This window comes from Miscanthus floridulus, chromosome 12, assembly GCF_019320115.1.
Source record: "Miscanthus floridulus cultivar M001 chromosome 12, ASM1932011v1, whole genome shotgun sequence".
Lineage (NCBI taxonomy): Eukaryota > Viridiplantae > Streptophyta > Magnoliopsida > Poales > Poaceae > Miscanthus > Miscanthus floridulus.
The window spans coordinates 67,463,115-67,480,781 of NC_089591.1; the positions used below are offsets into that span (position 1 = coordinate 67,463,115).

Below are 17,667 nucleotides of genomic sequence, written 5' to 3' on the forward strand. Positions count from 1 at the left end.
CGGCGTTAGGATTCTTCGTGCTCGAGGACTAAATGGGCACACTTCATCACACGGACATCGTCGGTGGTGTTCGGACATCGCCAGTGACACCAGCGCTTTTTCGGTGCTTGGACATCGCTAGCGACGTCGAAGGACTCCTCGATGCTCAGACATCACCAGCGACGCCGAGGACTCCTCGCTCCTCGGTGCTCGGTCATCGCCAGCGACTCCAGGGGCTCCTCGCTCCTCGGTGCTCGGACATCGCTAGCGACACTGGGGACTCCTCGCTTTTTGGTGCTCGAACATCGCCAGTGACGCCGGGGACTCCTCGCTCCTCGGTACTCGGACATCGCTAGTGACGTCGTGGACTCCTCGCTCCTCGGTGCTCAGGTCATCGCCAGCTACATCGGGAACTCCTCGGTGCTTGGACATCGCCAGCTACGCCGGGACCTCCTCGCTGCTTCGACGTCGCCAGCTACGCCGAGGACTCCTCGGTGCTTAGACATCGCCAGCTACGCCTAGGGACTCTCCGGTGCTCGGACATCACCAGCTACGCTAGGGACTCCTCGGTGCTCAGACATCGCCAGCTATGCCGGGGACTCCTCGTTGCTTAGACGTCGCCAATTGTGCCGGGAACTCCTCGGTGCTTAGACATCGCCGCCTATGCCGGGGACTCCTCGAGTCCTCGGTGCTCGGACATCACCAGCTACACCGGGGGCTCCTCGGCGCTTGGACATCGCCCTTGGTGGTCAGATCTTGCTATGTCTCATCGGTGTGCTATCAAGCTGCTCCATGTTGTTTGGATCAGAGTGCTGATCTTGGGCAACACGTCTAGGGTCTTGATACGCGCATGTCAAATGACATCGGCAAAGCTTTCAGACTTCTTTTTCTTTGACCCTGCTACAAGATTCATTCTTCATCTTTTAGCAGGCTCGGGGACTAAGTGGGCACACTTCACATTGCGATAAATGTGCTTGTTCTCATCTCGAGGCTACGCCCGGGGACTGGCTGCCTGTTCGGCTGGTCTTCTACTTTCTGACCCTGGCACCACATGACTACGTCACCTACTGTCAGGCTCGGGGACTAGCTGTGGGGGTATGGCCCCCGGTATCCACAAGACAAGACATGGGTCCGCGCCATCAGAGGTGGTCCAGCCCACAAGATCAAGGTGTGCACGGCGCTGCTCGGCGTGTACCACAAGCTATTGTATAGTACCAAATATGATACTTTTTTTATAACCCTGCCCCTCCAGAGTATATAAGGAGAGGCAGGGGTCCCCTAGTGGACAGATCGATACATCTCATACTCAATACAATACAACAAAGATGCAGGACGTAGGATATTACGTCGATCAAACGGTCCGAACCTGTCTAAATCGCTATCTCTACGCCTTGTAGTCACCATCTGGTTCCTGATCACGCGCACCTCCACCGATCAATCTATCATCGCGGGATACCCCTCGATGGACTGCCGAGCATCTTTTGTGGACATGCATAATAGATAATCCCTCTGTCTATGAATACAATGTGTTTTTCTTTACTTATATTTTACTTATACAATGCAGATAAGGCTACTGTTTTTGCTAAAGCAATTTTGACAAGTTTTTTGAAAGTAATATATAGCAAAAGGTGTAGGAAATATATTTTGGTAATGTTCTAAAATTACTTTCTTGTCATCCACCTAACATATACTATTTGTATTAGCAATCTATTCAGTCACATCATATATATTAATTTATATAAATAGGGGTAGGATTTTAGTTACTTATATCAAAGACAACACTATTTCTTGTGGTGAAACATATCTATTTGGGTTCAAGTATTCGACTTAGTACGGAGGCTTGAATGTTTCTATAATTATTTCAAAATTTAATAATGTTGATATTATAGTGATAGACGACGTGTACGTTGATCTTCCAGCTCGGTCTTTCAAAGGTGGGAGTACGATTCACATGTGACCTTTTATAGAGGTAAGTGCACACATGTGTCTAAATACATTTACGTCTATACTTTGTGATAATTCATAAAAGAAATCCCTAAAAAAGTTTATTGCTAATTAGAATTTGGACAAATCAACCTCACAGCAGAATTTGTCTGCCTAGCAGAGACACTGCGACGAGCCTCAATTGCAGCCATTCAAAACTTGTAATTGGCATTCAGGGTAGTCCCCACCTAGTGCTAGGTGGGACCCGAGGGGAATCCTTGACTCTAGTCCAGAGGGGACATCCAAAGATCCAGTTATTGGCAGATGCTCAGATAGTGAGATGCCACAGAAAACAATGTTTTGCATAGTCTCTTTTTTTTTCATGGTGCTCGTGGCCGGCGTTGTTGATGTTCACTGATCTATTGATCCTCCGGGCCTAAACCGGTCGAGGCTGCTGGCCGACTGGAGGCCCATGTTCCAGAACTCGTCGTAGTACTCCTGGTAAGTGAATGGGCGGTAGGCCAGAGGGTGGCCGTCGTCCACCAGCGCGTCGGCCGGCACGATCACCGCGTCCGGGGACGGGCAGTAAAACGTCGGCACCGAGATCCGCTCGCTCTCGCTGTTGACGATCACGCGGTGGAGCACGCTCTTGTATCGGTCGTTGCTCAGTGCCTGCATCCAATACAATACAATAGGCAAATGAATTTGTTAGTTCAGCAAGTCCAGATTACGATCGTCATACACTGGCAACAAGAACGACCAGCAGTTCCAACTTGCAAGTGAATTGAAGTGTTTTGTGTTATATTACCTGCATCTGGTCTCCGATGTTGATGACCAGCGCGTTGGGCACGGGGTTGACGGCCACCCAGCGGCCGCCACGCTGCACCTGGAGGCCGGAGACGCCATCCTGGAGCAGCAGCGTGATGGCATTGGGGTCCTTGTGGCCCGGCAGCCCGTAGGTGAGCTCCGGCTGCGGGCACGGCGGGTAGTAGTTCACCGCCATGTGCTGCGCGTGCCTCCCCATGGCCGCTACCATGTGGCTCCGCTCCAGGCCCAGGCTCTCCGATATGGCCTCCAGCAGCCTCAGCGCCAGCGCCCTCGCTTCCGTCGCGTAGGTGCCCACCACTTCCCTGTCAAGCAACCACCACGTACGACTTGTCAATTTTGCCATGCTGCATGCGTCGAGCTGTATTTTTCGGTGAAGGAATAGCAACAACACGGTCGACTTTCTGTCATAGTCGTTCAATTGTTTGTCTCTTTCATTCATGCTTTCAGGAATGGTCAACGTCGAACATGTACTCATTTCAAGTTTCAGTTTGACAAGTCCTTCCTTTTGTTGAAAAGAAAAAAGAAAAAGTTTGAGTTTGACAAATTAACAGGTCATCTAGTTGATTTGGTACGAACGGACCAAACACACCATTGTGCAGAGAACAATCAGAAAGCCGTAAAGTCAGCTAGCTGCACTGCAGATCGAGAAAACACAAATTCAGAGACGGATTGAGAATGGATGGTCACCTGAAGGACGGCGGGTTTGACGGCCACTGGTCGACGAAGCTCTCGAGCGGGTAGCAATGCAGGCGCAGGAAGTCGCGCCAGTTGCTCACCTTCTCCGTGCGCACGTTGAAGCTGGTGGACAGCCGGATCGCCTTCTTGGGGTCGTCGGAGTAGCACTTGAGCCGCTCCGACTCCGGCAGGTGGAAGAACTCCCGCGCCACGCGCAGCATCCCCTCCACGACCGCCGCCGGGATGCCGTGGTTCGTCACCTGTCCACGTACGCTAACCAGTGTCAGCCTGGTTGTTAGTTTGTTCCATAAGGTTCGTCACTTCGTCGTGGTCCGTTACGGTCAGTACGTACCATGAAGAAGCCGTCGGATTCGCAGGCCCTGCCGATGGCCTCCACCACCTTAGGGCGCTCCGGCCCGTTGAGCTTCTTGAGGTCGATGAGCGGGATCCCGGCGCCGGACTCGTTGTCGACATTGGCGAGGTCCGGGCGGTCTCCGACAGGCCTGATGTGGCTCAATGGGACTTTCCCGATCTGTGCCACGAGATCGCTGAGGAGAGGCTTGGAAATGGCTGGGGCCATGTTATGTTACCGTGAGCTAATTAAGCTCGCTCTTGGGGCTGGACGAAGCTGGATTGTGCTGTGTGCTGGCAATTTTTACTAGCTACTAGTTGTGGTTTAGCTCGTGCAATGGCAAATTTGTGCTGGTGACATAGCATGCTCCGGTTTGCTGCTCTTTTTATAGGCATCCCGGTGGCTCCAGAGCACTAGATTGACTGAACAGCCGAACCACAATGGTTTGTCGGAGTCGCAATTGAGCTGTGGCTTAATTTCACAAGCGAAAACGACCGAGAGAACGACATGTCGACACGCCGGATCACCTTCATCCAGCTCGAAAAATGCCGCGTGATTAATCTTGGCAGCCTGGAGAACGAACCCAAGGTTTCCAGTCGGCTGCCGACCAGGACTTGTTGGTTGCCGCCGTTGCCGGCGCCGCCCGTGTTCTCCGTCTAGAGCACTCGCCGTGCCTACCCATGCCACCTGAGCCTCCAACCCGGCCGTGACGAGTGACGACGGGTCGCCATCGTGCCGCGAACGTCGGCGCGCAGTTAGACCTTGGCCGGGAGAGGATCAGCCCGACACGCATACCCGGCCCCGGAGGTCCGTCATCTGCCACGCATGGCATTACGAAAACGATGGAAATCTAGCCACACGAGACGTCTAGTATACACATGTAGGCTCCACGAGACCACGAGTTATCACCGTCGCCGTCCCGGAGCCACAGCACCGACACGCGCTCTACTAGGCGGTGCCCACCCGCATGGCCGCATGTGCCGCGGCGGATGCGCCACCGTACCGGACGATGGCCAACAACCTTCTTTCTGTGACCGGCCGTCGCGCGCGAATCATATGGTTGTTGATCGCCGAGAAAAATATCGGCGCGCGCCCCACGCATCGCACGCTACAGCCGCAAAACACGGAGCGGTAGGGGCCGGGCGCACGGCCCGTCGTTCTTCTTCCACGGTTCAGGACCTCACGTACATGGACTGTGGGGGAGCCACCGGCCGATTTAGTCGGCCGTGGCTTGCATGCCTCACGATCACGATTCGATCGATCTTTCGCGGCCCCGGTCGGGGTCCGGGGCTAGCCGCTAGCCTAGGCCTCGCTAGCACCCCCTGTGCAGTGCACGCAAGAAGAAAACATCGCGTCTTGATTGGAGCTTGACGCGGCGAGAGGCCCGGCCCCATCAAATCTGCCGACGTGTGATGGAGGTTGCTCTCGGCCGATCGCCGGATCCAAGAGCTGAGTAGTGCGGCGCGCAATTTGGCATCTCCGTGAGATTGAGAAGACGACCGGGCTGGGAGATTGCTGAGTTGATGATGATGTTGGAGATGCTGACCTGCTGTCGTCAGTCCCAGTGACGTTTGCTCGATGACCTCATCCATGACAATATTTTTTCTTCTACATGGAGGCTACTAGTAGTAGGCAACCGGCTACGTGCGTGCAGGTAGGATACCAATTCCAACACTGACTGGGCGGCGTCCAATGCGGCGGTTTATACAAAGTACAACGACGGGTGGTGCCGTGCCGGCGTTGCAAAAAGCTTCCAATGGTTCCGTCCACTGGTTTGTTTATCGGCTGCGTTGCGGCGGCATTCCACGTGGTGTCCACGGTAGGCAGGCAGCAGCCAGCAGTGGAATCGTTCCACTTCCATTCCATCTCGTGAAAGACCTGCACGACAGCAATCGGCTGACGGGAGAAAAGCTGAGCCTGAGAGGAGGCTACCGCCTCCATCTTCTCATCGCAGTGGAATCGCAGTCCTAGCACTAGCAGGCCCTGTAGTGATTTCTGCACTTGCCGTGTTCTCTCAGTTATCACTTCGGACTTACGGGGAACGTATGGTCATGTCTTCAGTTTATAATATAATCAACTCAGCTTTTCGAAAATAATATAATCAACTTTGTAAAAATGCGTTGTGCGTTACGTTGTGATAGCTCCCTGTAGTGTACCGCTGTGCTGTCAAGCGATCGTACCAACTTTTTCTCAGCAACAATCAAGAATAACCTATACACCTGCGTTTTTATTGCATTCTTTAAATGGATGAGAACTACAGTAGAATTTATTGCTTCCCTCCGATTACAAATAACTGATGTTCTGAGCTGTCTTAAGGCAATTATTATCTAAAATATTGACTATGGTTTATCTTTAATTCTATGCATTAAGTTGGAATGCCTGAATGTGGTATGAGTAAGTTTGTCTTGCCAAGTAGCTCAACATAATAGTAGTAAAAAAAAAAGGACACATCTAACCTCGCACGGCCGGGCCAGCCGCGCGGCCGGCCGCTCCTACCTCTCTCCCTCTCGCCCGGTGTCTTCTTTATCTCTGGCGAACCTCACCCCTGCCGCTGCCCCCTCCCGCCGCCATGGGCACGCTAGGGCTTCACCGGAGCTCCACGGCCACAGAGCTCCAGTGACGCCCTAGCGCGCCCGCGGCATCCGCCTTCTCCCCCTCCCCCCCCACTCGCCGGAGCTCCCCCGCCTTGACCTAGCCTGACCACCTCTACCGTCGCTAGGGCCCCTAAACCGCTCGCCAGCCACCCCCACTACCTGGTCGACCTTCCTCCCCCAAACCTTCCCTTTGAGTTAGGGAAGATGAAGAAGGAGGGTTCGCTGGAACCCTAACTAGTAGATCCAGGAGGAGGAAGAGGAGGAGGAGGAAGTCGCCTACCTCACCAGCGCCGCGGCCGTAGGAGCTATACCCACCGCCGCTAAACCCGCTAGAGCCCCAAGCCGGTGCGGGTGGCGGCATGGGCGCGGGGAGGAGCTCGAAGGTCGCCACACACACACACACACACACAGAGAGAGAGAGAGAGACGGATGCATGTGGGCGTGCACGTGAGTTGGGGAGGTGGCCGTGCGGTCTCCCTAGAAAACATTCAACCGTAAATAAGTCATTACCAAAAAATATTTTTTTCGTGCCTTTCCGCTCTTTTGGAATTTGGTTTTCCTCTTTCATTGACTTTTATTTGTGTACATCATTTTGCAATAAATGAAATTTGTAGTAATAAGCATATATATTCTCAGACTAAACCAAGAAAGCCGTCATTCGGTACCTTTCCGCTCTTTTCGTTCCGTGGCGTTCATCTTTACATAATTTACATTTTTTCTCAGATTGAACTTTGTATAAGTTGATTCTCTAAGGATTCGCTTTAGCAAATAATTTTGGTGTAGCCATTCTTCTTTCAAGCTTGCAATGTTGCAATTTGTGAATATATACTCCCTCAATATTTTCATAAGATAAAGCATGTTTTGGACTCATCATGGTCTATAAAACTGGATTTTAATTCTTGATTTCAACTCTAAGAAAATATTTTATATATAAATCCAGTGACATAAACATATACTCCCTTCAGTTTTCAAATAATTAATTGATGTTTTGGACAACGACACAATCTCCAAAATGTAGCTTTGACCACTATTTTCTGTTAGGATATAAATAAGCATCTTAACCAATTTGTGCTTTTTCGCAAAAAAAAAACAATTTGTGCTTTTATAAAAATACTCTATGACAAATTTATGCATATGAGCATCAAGTTTGTAAAATATTACTAAAAATATTTTAGTCAGACCTTGTCCAAAACGTCTTATCTTCAACCTGGACGGAATAACCGACTTATATATCACTTGAGACCAAATGTTGGTTTAAACTTACAAATGCTTGACTCTTTAAATATGTGCACTGTCTTATGAAATATATTCCCTACTCTCTTTTATGTAGGATTGATAAGCGTAGTTTGACAAGAGAAGGAAAAAGCTTAAAAATACAAAAATTGGAACAAACAATTAGTCAGATTATATGTAAGTTTAGGACATAATTAAAACTTGTATCAATAGATTTGTACTTAAAGTCTTTAAGATATGTACTTTTTTAGCAACTGACAACATAATAATGTAAAAGAAACTAAAAGTTAAAATCTAAATTTTATGACTTTTCTTTATAAAAATACACCATCTCGGAGGGACTAGAATGTACGGCGGGACCATCCACTTCGCACTATGGACGCACGAAATTCTATTTGAATGAATATTTAGTTGTCACACTGCCTTTTTCTTTCCCTTTCATGACGACATACCCACCGAACAATACTAATATTAGGAGTGCCTTTCTCGAGGTTTTCATGCTCTCTAAAGAAATATATATTTATGCAAAGCCAATAAACAGATCAAAATGCCAACGTGACTGGTGTGCGCTGCCGGCCAAATAAATTTTTAGTGAAATTGATGTTAATGTTTTGTGCTTGTACGGTACCAATGCTGTTGAACTTGACAACTCTGGCTGCCGACCCCAACGCTCTAGAAAACACGATATTCGTTTCGTTGAGATTTGAAAGCAAAAGTATATCTGTATATGTCATATGTGAAGTTGAAATGGAAGCGGCTCCGGTGGGTGATGGTTGGGTGACCTGCGAGGAAATAAATACTTGGTGACCACCGGTGGGCCACTGGCCGGCGGCCGCATTTTCCCCGTTCTCACCAGGAGCATGTCGACTGGGCCACCGGATGATTCTAACCCAACTACGAGAGGGAAGGAATAGTGACGGCAACAAAGCCCAGTTCTCTGGTGGGTTTTGAAAACGAACCAACTCCAGCCCATTTTATAATGGGGCAGACAGAACAGAAGACATTCGCATGGAAGAGGAAGACAGACTAGGTGCCCAGCCCACAATTAAAAAAAACAGAGAATGTGTGTAACTGGGCCTCAGGCATTAGAGCCCGAGAGATTCCGAGCGTACGAATCACATAAACTCCTCCGTCTTATTTATACCCAACAATACCATCTGAGCACGTATGGCTTGCAAGTAAATATTTTACCGACTTCATAGGCGTATATTATTGTGTTACCTTATACATGCATATTTGAGAATATTAGATCATGTGGTCCTAACTTAGCTTTCTAGCTCCGTTTGTATTTTGTCTACGTATGTTTGTAATCTCGATTTCATTTTCGATTTCTGCTTTTCAAATCCGATACAATTTCCAGGCCTTGTTTAGATCGCCGTTAGGAATCAGTATTCGGCATTGTAGCACTTTCGTTTGTATTTGACAATTATTGTCTAATCATGGCCTAACTAGGCTTAAAAGATTCGTCTCGTAATTTATAATCAAACTGTGTAATTAGTTATTTTTTTATCTACATTTAATACTCCATGCATGTGTCCAAAGATTTGATGTGATGGAGAGAGAGTGAAAAAACTTGGAATCTAAATAAGGCCCCAGTTAAAATATAGAAACAGAAATAGGAGATGGATTCCTCACCTGTTTTTGTCCATTTTCATCCCTAGATATAACATTCAGAAAAAGGTCCATCTAAGTATCTGAACCAGTGCTTGGCAGCTTGGGTACCGTGGTGTACAGAAGAGGCCAACACGTCAGGTCAATGCCCGTGTCTGGTCTCAAACTAGAGAAAAGAGAGAAAAAGTACATTTAACCCCTTCAATTGTTGCCAAGTCCGATTTGCCTCCGCCAATAAAAAAAAGATTTTTAGACTCTCATAATTTTTGAATTTATCCAATTTATCTTGAGCAATTTTAAAAGCATTTTCGACAAACATAACGCAACATTAGCTGTCCTACATGGCACCATGTTAGCCACGAGAGTGATAAATCCGACTTTCGTGGTAGTTCAAGAGGGTCAATTAGATTTTACCAAAAAAATAAAAATACTTCAACAAAAAATATCCAAATATTTTTCTATGCATCTAAAATACTTAAATCTAATTTAATAATAAAAAACTCATAAAATTTGTTTTAACTAAGAAAATATGAAAACGGATATATTTTTTTTTCTTCTAAAATCATGATCTACCTTTTTTGTTCCTTCCTCAGAATTATTTGAACCTTATATGGTCTTCTAAAATCTAAAACAGGCCAAATATGAAACAGAGGATACAAGCCAAGACAAATCCTTGCAGACCATACCATAAATAACTAGATGTGTAAATTGCAAATGATGTTTCCTCAGCGACAACGTCTTACTTAACCATCAAGACATGCACGTGAAATTTCAAACATAAAATATAATTCTAATTCTATATTAACAAATTGCATCATGTGGTTAAACTTTATAGCAGCACAGTCTTCTCAAGGAACATCATCATGACTATAATGTGTGTAGACTCACAATCGGCCCACGACTTCACAAACTCCCGAACAAATGTTTGTGACTTGACTGATAACATTTAGATAGACACGATCGCTTCCCCATTTGTCGTTGTTGTCATATGTCTATGAGTGCACCGGGAGCTTAGAGCTTTCTAACGGTAATTTTAACAATTAAAAACACTAGATGGTGTACTCCAATGCACCATCGGATAGTTCTGGTGTGCCCTCGACGGCTTCCTTGAACTATCTAGACGAACTCTTTGGTGCACCGCTAGAGAGCTCCGATGAGCTCTTTCAAACTTTATCACCGCTTTGTCAGTCAGTGTTACAGTGTTACTAAGCTCCGGTGCCACAGGAAGATAACGTGCACGCGGTGAAAACAACCAGACGAAATTAAGCATTGTACGAAAGCTTTGGTGCCACCTCGCCAGGTGCACACCAGAGTCCAGAGGGTTCCGATGAGTGTAAATTACTCTAACGACCTTCTATTCTCAAACCTTTTTCAAATGGCTAACCCCAATAGGTCTCCCATATGATGGTCATCACCTTTAGTACTTACATAGTCTTTGTACCTCATGTTGCTCAACTCTAGCTCGTGAACTAAACTGAATCTTTCAACTCACATGAAACTCATTAGTAAACAAATGTTGTCACTCAATACAAAACCCAAACAGGTCTTTCGGCGAACCGTAGAGACCGTGGACGGGCCCGACCGCGTGGGACTAGTGCGGTGGTAGATTGCGACTAGCGAGTGGGGTGAAAAGTTGGTGTAGAAGGAGTGGGGAGTAGGGGCGGCGATCTGTGTGCTTGGGCACCCGTTGTGTTTTGCCACGCGTCCGGGGTGGACCCTCGTGTCAGACGACCACAGTGGGAGACGGGGAGAGGGAGCCAGGAGAGAGAGAGAGAGGCCTTAGCGGGCCACCATGCATGGGGCACATTGGAAGAAGCGGGGTCAGCATAAAAGGGGGGTGAGGCAGGTCGCCTGTCTGAGCTAGGCTAGTTGCTAGTTTGCATCTACTCTCATTCCCTTTTCTTTTTCTAATTATGGAAACTTATATACTATATTTATATACATCTTTATGTGCACAAGATCTGGTGTTGTTTTTAGGAATAGAAAATATTTATAGGTTATCCCCACTCAAAAATCCAAAAGAAACTAATCACTTTTTTTCTTTATATATGTATATGCCAAGTATGATCTATAGGTCACCCCCATAAGTAATTAGGTTGAACTTAATAATGATCCTAAGCCTAGTTTTCTATATGCCATGTCAACAAGGATGCTTTTATGAAAAAAATAAAAAATGGGGTTTTCGGTGTATAGGCTTGCAGTGGAATTGTTAGTTTGTTGGGAAAGGCTAGCGCCCAGACATCCGGACGTCTGGACGGGGGCTAGCGTCCGGACGCCCGCGCGCGCCTACTTCACATGGGGTTTCACGCCGCTCTGTATCCTATGCCCACTCCGTGTCCTGTGCCCGCTTTTGTCTCGATCTGCGCCCATCGCTCCACACCCACGCGCATGCAGGCAGGCCCGTCAGCTGCAGCAGGCGGCTGCTATAGATGGGGTCCACTGCAATATGTGCAACACCAGATCAATTTTTACAACATCTAGAGGAAACATTTGCAATATACGTTCGAAACAGTTGAAACACTTGCAACATATATTTGAAACACGAGGGAAACACGTGTGTAGACATTGCAAAATATATGCAACATTTAGATGAAACACTTGCAACATATGTGTGAAAACATATGAAACATCCAGATGAAACGCTTGCAACATAAGTGTGAAACATATGCGACACGCAGATAAAACACGTGCAACATCCGTCTGAAATAGCTGAAACATTTGGAACAAATGCTTGCAACATACGTGTATAACCATTGCAACATATGCAACATCCCAATCTACTTTTGCATCATCCACATGAAACACTTGCAACATGCATATGAAACATCTGAAACACTTAAAACATACGCTTGCAACATTCAAGGAAGGAAGGGAGCGTGAGGTGGAACCGAAGAAGCCCGCTCTGGGTCTAGCCACTATGGATCTTGTGATATCACGAGCTGAGGTCGAGCGTCATGGCAGCGCCGGCATCAACAGCGACCACAACCTCCTAATGGGGAACGTCGGCGTCGATAGCACCTCGACGCGGCGAGGGATGGGGCACAGCGCGACAAGGCGGAGTGGACGCGGCGAGGGATGGAGCACGGCGTGACGGCCAATGTGGCGTGGCTCGACGCTGAATGGGGGCGTCGCCGCGTGGTGACTTGGGGCAGGCGGACGGTGTGGTGGTCCACGACGAGCGAAACGAGGAGTTGGTGATTTTTGTCCGCTATCACAATATAGATGGAGTAGACAGAGGAGAGAGAGAGAGAGAGAGCGTAGATGGACCTGTTGGGCCGGTCGCGATGCTGGAGCGAGTGCGGACGCGGAGCCGAGCGTCTAATTTTTTAAGATTCCAGACATATGTTCTCTAGCATTACCGTAGTTAGTTACAGTTGCCGAAGAATTAGGCGATCGCGCGTGAGGTGCACGCATACTCGGCGCGAAGGCCAAAGCCCACTCCGACTACTTGCCCACCGGCAGCATGCGGGCATCTGACGTGTTAGCCTCATCTCTATACACGACTACACCGTGGCCGCGCTGGTCTCAAGGCTGCTCCGGAACTAGGCCTCGAGAAGCTATCCCCTGCACCTCCACGCCGACTACTTGCGCTCAGTTTCTGACATGCCCCACGCCCGTCTGGCCGCCCTCCACGGCATCGCCTTGGTCCAGTGCTGCCTGCTTGGCCCTTCGTTTTGTTTCTCTATCTCTATCTGACTATCTCCACACTACACACGCTCGGAGCTCGCTCGGCAGTGACACCTTACATCTTCAGGTATGGCCTACGGTGACCAGAAGATAGGAGCACCAGTTTCGCCATCTACCGTCCGCTTACTACTAGTAGCAAAACTAGGGTATTTGGGTTGCATTGCTCACAATCGCATGACTGCGTGAGGCTGCTCAGCTCAGCTGCTGTTGTCGCTCAATGTGACACGCGAGGACTAGGATGGGAAGGATGAAGGAGAGTGATGGCGACATCTGCTGTTGCCAAGGGATCCCCTAATCATTGCTACGAGGCTGAAATCCTTTTCGTGATATGGTAGATACTTCGTAGACGTGTTCAATGTATCAATAGATTTGTACTTAAAGTCTTTAAGATATGTACTTTTTTAGCAACTGAACATAATAATGTAAAAGAAACTAAAAGTTAAAGGTGGGCTTTTTCTGAAAAGCAGTTCAAGGTGGTTATTTCTAACCCCACGACGTGGGACGTTAAGTGTGTGACCCAAGGTTGTACTTGGCGTGTTCATGGTCATATGACCAACTTCATCACCACTATTGTTCAACCACATAGTTGCTTGCTGTAGACATCGTTGATGAAGCATAAGAACATGATAGCGGAATTCGTGGCCAATGTAATGTATGGCGAGATAGTTGAAAAAGTTGGCATGTCTCCATTTCGGATAATGCTTGCTATTCAGAACAGATATGGCTATGAGATGTCTTATGACATGGCTTGGAGAGCAAAACAGCTTGCCTTGGAGAAGAGGTTTGGTAATTACAAGGACTCATATCACCACCTACCAACTCTTCTAGCAACCATTCAAGCCAGAAACCCTAGGACTGTAATTGATATTGATGACTACATCAACGGGGAAGGAGACCGTGTCCTGAAATGAGCTTTTTGGTCTTTGGGGTGCATGATACAGGCCTTCAAGCATTGTCGACCTCTGCTCTGTGTGGATGGCACTTTATTGACCGGACAGTATAGAGGTACATTGCTAACAGCCATAGGGGTTGACGGCAACAACCAGGTTGTGCCTATTGCTTTCGCCCTGGTTGAATCGGAGAATAGCGACAGCTGGTTGTGGTTCCTAAAGTTGATTAAATGAGCTCTCGTAGAAGATAGGGAGAATGCTTGTGTCCTGCATGATCGTAATGCAGGTTTATTGAATGCAGTGGATAAATTGAAGAACAGTAGGGATCTAGAGGTCTAATGGCCAGATATACATAGTCGCTGGTGCATGATGCATCTAGGTAGTAATTTCCACAAGCAGTTCAAGAGCAAGCGCCTAATGGACCTGTTCAAAAGACTATGCAAGCAGAACCAGAGAAAGAAATTTGATTTCCTTTGGTAAAGGTTAAACGAGCTGACCACAAGCCACATGAATGAAGTGTGTCGTCAACCTGTTGTGGCACGAGAGGAGGAGCCGCAAGGCCTTACTCCTGATCCTAATGAGGCTAGAAGCAAGACTCACCGACGTAAGGGGGGGCAGGTCTTTAAAGTGCTTCTCAGATTGGATTAAAGAGGAGCCCATCGAGAAGTGGTCGTTGTTGCATGATACCTGTGGTGCACGCTACGACATAATGACAAGGTTTACAACTGGGTGCTCAAAGGTACACATTCGCTTCCTTTGGTTGCAATTGTGGAGGGTATCCTGAGGGGCATAATGTTGTATCTATGAGAGCGTTGTCAAGCGGTAGCGGCTGTCGTTCATGAAAGGATCAAGATGCCCAAGAGGGGGGTGAATTGGGCGAATTCTAAATTTCTTTGCAATAATTAAATCCTACGGTTAGCCCAATTAACCTCTTGTGCCTAGAAAGTGTTTCTATTGATCTATCGCACAAAGAGTCTTGCAACCTAAGCTCCAATCCTACTATAGCATGACAATTCTATGAATGTAAATGACAAGAATTGAATTGCTCAAAGTAAATACTCAGAGTAAAGAGAGAAGGAGGAACGTAGCGATATTTTGCCAAGGTATCATAGAGTCGCCACTCTCCACTAGTCCTTGTTGGAACACCCACGTAACGGTGTAGCTCTCCCTTGATCTGTGCAAGGATCAAGTGCTCTCTATGGGTTGATTCTTCGACACTCCATCACGGTGAATCACCCACAACCGCTCACAACTTGAGTTGGGTCATCCACAAGCTCTATCGAATGATCACTAAGCTTCCAATCACCACCAAGCCATCTAGGTGATGGCGATCACCAAGAGTAACAAGCATGAACTCTCACTTGACCACGACAAGTCTAATGAGAAGGGTGGATGCACACTTTGCTACTCTTGATCTCACTAATGAGGGCTCTCTTTGGGATTCTCAAATCTCAATCACCTCACTAGGACCTTGCTCTTCTTGGCACTCACAAAGGTGTTTCTTAGCTGTTGGAATGAGCAAAAGTACCCCCACACACGAATGGAGGAAGTATTTATAACACCGGCTGAAAAATGAACCGTTATGTGCCTCTACGGGGTGACCGAACGCTCTGGTCATGTTGACTGGATGCTCCGGTCATGTTGACTGGATGCTCCGGTCAGTTCACCCCGAACTCCAGTGATCAAGTGGTGACCGAACGTGTCCGGTCATGATTTTCCCTCTCTGGAACCTTACTAGAGTTGACCAGACGCTGGCCCTCAGCATTCGGTTACTCACCTCTCAGCGTCCGATCACTTCTAGACGACTTTACCTTGATCAAATGAACTGACCGGACTCTGCGCCAATGTTCGGTCAGACCGAAGTCGGCGTCCGGTCAATATTTGAGTCTCTATTCACTTCCAACTCTCAATCATACATGAATGAAGTTTGCTCTAATAGATCTAAGGGCTATTTAGGAGCTACCTAGTGCTTGGTTTAGCAAGTGTGCACCACACCTAACTCACTAGACTCACCTAGGTCAAGCTACCCGTCCATACCCCCCTTAATAGTACGACCAAAGGAAAAACAAAGTCCTAAACTACTCTAAGTGTCTTTTCAACTCCAATCGACACTTAGAACTAGTCAATCCTTAACCTTGTCATCCATCCTTTGAAAACCGAAATGATTTCCATCGTAGGGGGCATGACCACCATGATTGCCTAATCGATCTCCATTTCCGTGACCTAACTTAATTGCCTCTACAAAACACATGTTAGTCACAGTAATCACGTATTGTCATTAATCACCGAAACCCAACTAGAGGGCTAGATGCTTTTAATCTTCTCCTTTTTGGTGATTGATAACAATACCACCTTGAGTATGTGAAAGAGTTGATGTTTTTAACATTCTTGGTTCATATAAGCTTTTGTCAATAAGAACAAAAGAATTAGGCAAGCTTATATGACTCAAGCCAACATGATGTACTCAAAAGATGTGAAATAAGCATGAGTATAAGTAATAAAGCTCATTTGCATCAGAGTAAAAACGTGGAAGCAAAGCAAATGAGCATATAACACTAGTGGTATGACATATAAAAGATTCAAAGTAGAGAGCACACATGTCAAATATCACGATCACGTAGATATCACTATCACAAAAATATAGTTTGATGCATAAAAGTAAACACACGAATGCATAATAGTGTATCACACATAAAAACCAAATATGATAGAATACTAAGCTCCCCCTAAGTCGCTCCCCCTAAGACTAACATACTCGATCCCTCTCCCCCTTTGGCGTCAAACACCAAAACCTAAGGGTCGGTCGGTGGGGCTATAGCGGATGAGTCGGGCGCTGAGGTACGAGGAGTGAGCTAGAACTATGTTCCATCATCATCTAAACCAGAGCTCTGAGCAGTCTGACCCTCTGTAGCTGGAAGCGATACTGAAGCGGTCTGGGTTGGATCAATAACTAACGCTGCCTGCTCTGATGATGCAACTGACGAAGGGAGCATCTCTGTAGTCCCGGTAATAGGTGCAACTATAGAAGAACCTGGGACATACAAATACGATGGAGTAGGCTGCCCTATCAACTCACTAAAAGTTGCTCTAAGACTCCTAGAGACTGAGGTATCTGGCACTAGCAGCGAGGAAGTCTGATTCGGTGTGAAGCCCATCTGAAGAGGTATGAACTATGGGGCTAACACCGGTGAGGCAAACCACTGGGACACCTACTCTATAGGTGAAGCAAACTATGCTAGTGGCTATCCCTGACTCTGAAGCCCACTAGGCTGTAAAGCTGAAGTCATAGAAGTGGTGGCAGTCTGACCAAGCTGGGGTGAAGGTTGTGGTGGTGGAACCCCAATAGCTATCACAACATGCTGCATAAACCCAAGTAGCTGCTGCTGCACGAGAAGCTACTGCTGATGCATGGCCTACTACTACTGCTGTATGGCTTGCTGCTACTGCTGAAACTCATCCTACCGAGTCTGAAACTATGCAACTCATCCTACCGAGTCTGAAACTATGCAAAAGTAGCGGCGGTCTCCTGAGCCTGGCGAGCCTGATCCTGCCTCATCCGCTCAAGTATGGCAAGTAGAGCGGGATCTGTCTGCGGTGCAGGTGGAGCTGAATTGGAGCTACCGGCCTCATGGTCATGTCGACGTGGAGGCATATGAGGGATATCGCGGTAGTCCTCATCTGAGCTGTCGCTGGGGTCGCTCTCGACCATCCCCTACTGCTGAGCATCAAGCTGCTCCTCCTCTATAGCTGCTATGCCCCTGATAGTATCATCCTGCTAGGCTACAGTCTCTGGCACCTCTGGACGATGGCACGGCTAGCTAGGTGCACTCGGTGTACTATGGCAGATCATCTGAGTCAGGTTGTATGCATGAAACTCTATATTAGCACCACTATA

The 17,667-nt window shown here is 47.5% G+C and overlaps 1 protein-coding gene and 1 pseudogene across 2 annotated transcripts; one reads left to right on the forward strand and one right to left on the reverse strand.

Annotated features, from left to right (window-relative positions):
- Positions 1-1,624: 1,624 nt before the first annotated feature.
- Positions 1,625-4,103, reverse strand: LOC136497230 (protein DMR6-LIKE OXYGENASE 1-like). 2 transcript variants are annotated; one of them, XM_066493021.1, is made up of 4 exons: positions 3,758-4,020; positions 3,418-3,678; positions 2,711-3,032; positions 1,625-2,574 (listed from the first exon to the last, which is right to left on the reverse strand). In XM_066493021.1, the coding sequence occupies exons 1-4, from the start codon at positions 3,877-3,879 to the stop codon at positions 2,314-2,316; spliced, it is 966 nt and encodes a 321-aa protein (XP_066349118.1). In that variant the 5' UTR covers positions 3,880-4,020; the 3' UTR covers positions 1,625-2,313. The 2 variants fall into 2 exon arrangements, with proteins under 2 accessions (XP_066349118.1, XP_066349117.1); XM_066493020.1 differs by having other exon boundaries at positions 1,643-2,574; positions 3,418-3,665; positions 3,758-4,103.
- Positions 4,104-13,142: 9,039 nt separating this feature from the next.
- Positions 13,143-14,579, forward strand: LOC136496041 (uncharacterized; annotated as a pseudogene).
- Positions 14,580-17,667: the final 3,088 nt, after the last annotated feature.

Coding starts and splice junctions, on each gene's coding strand:
- LOC136497230 (XM_066493020.1), bottom strand. CDS start 3,985: ATGGCCCCAGCCATTTCCAAGCCTCTCCTCAGCGATCTCGTGGCACAG. Junction 3,666..3,757: donor AATCCGACGGCTTCTTCATG/GTACGTACTGAC, acceptor GTACGTGGACAG/GTGACGAACCACGGCATCCC. Junction 2,575..2,710: donor ACATCGGAGACCAGATGCAG/GTAATATAACAC, acceptor TATTGGATGCAG/GCACTGAGCAACGACCGATA.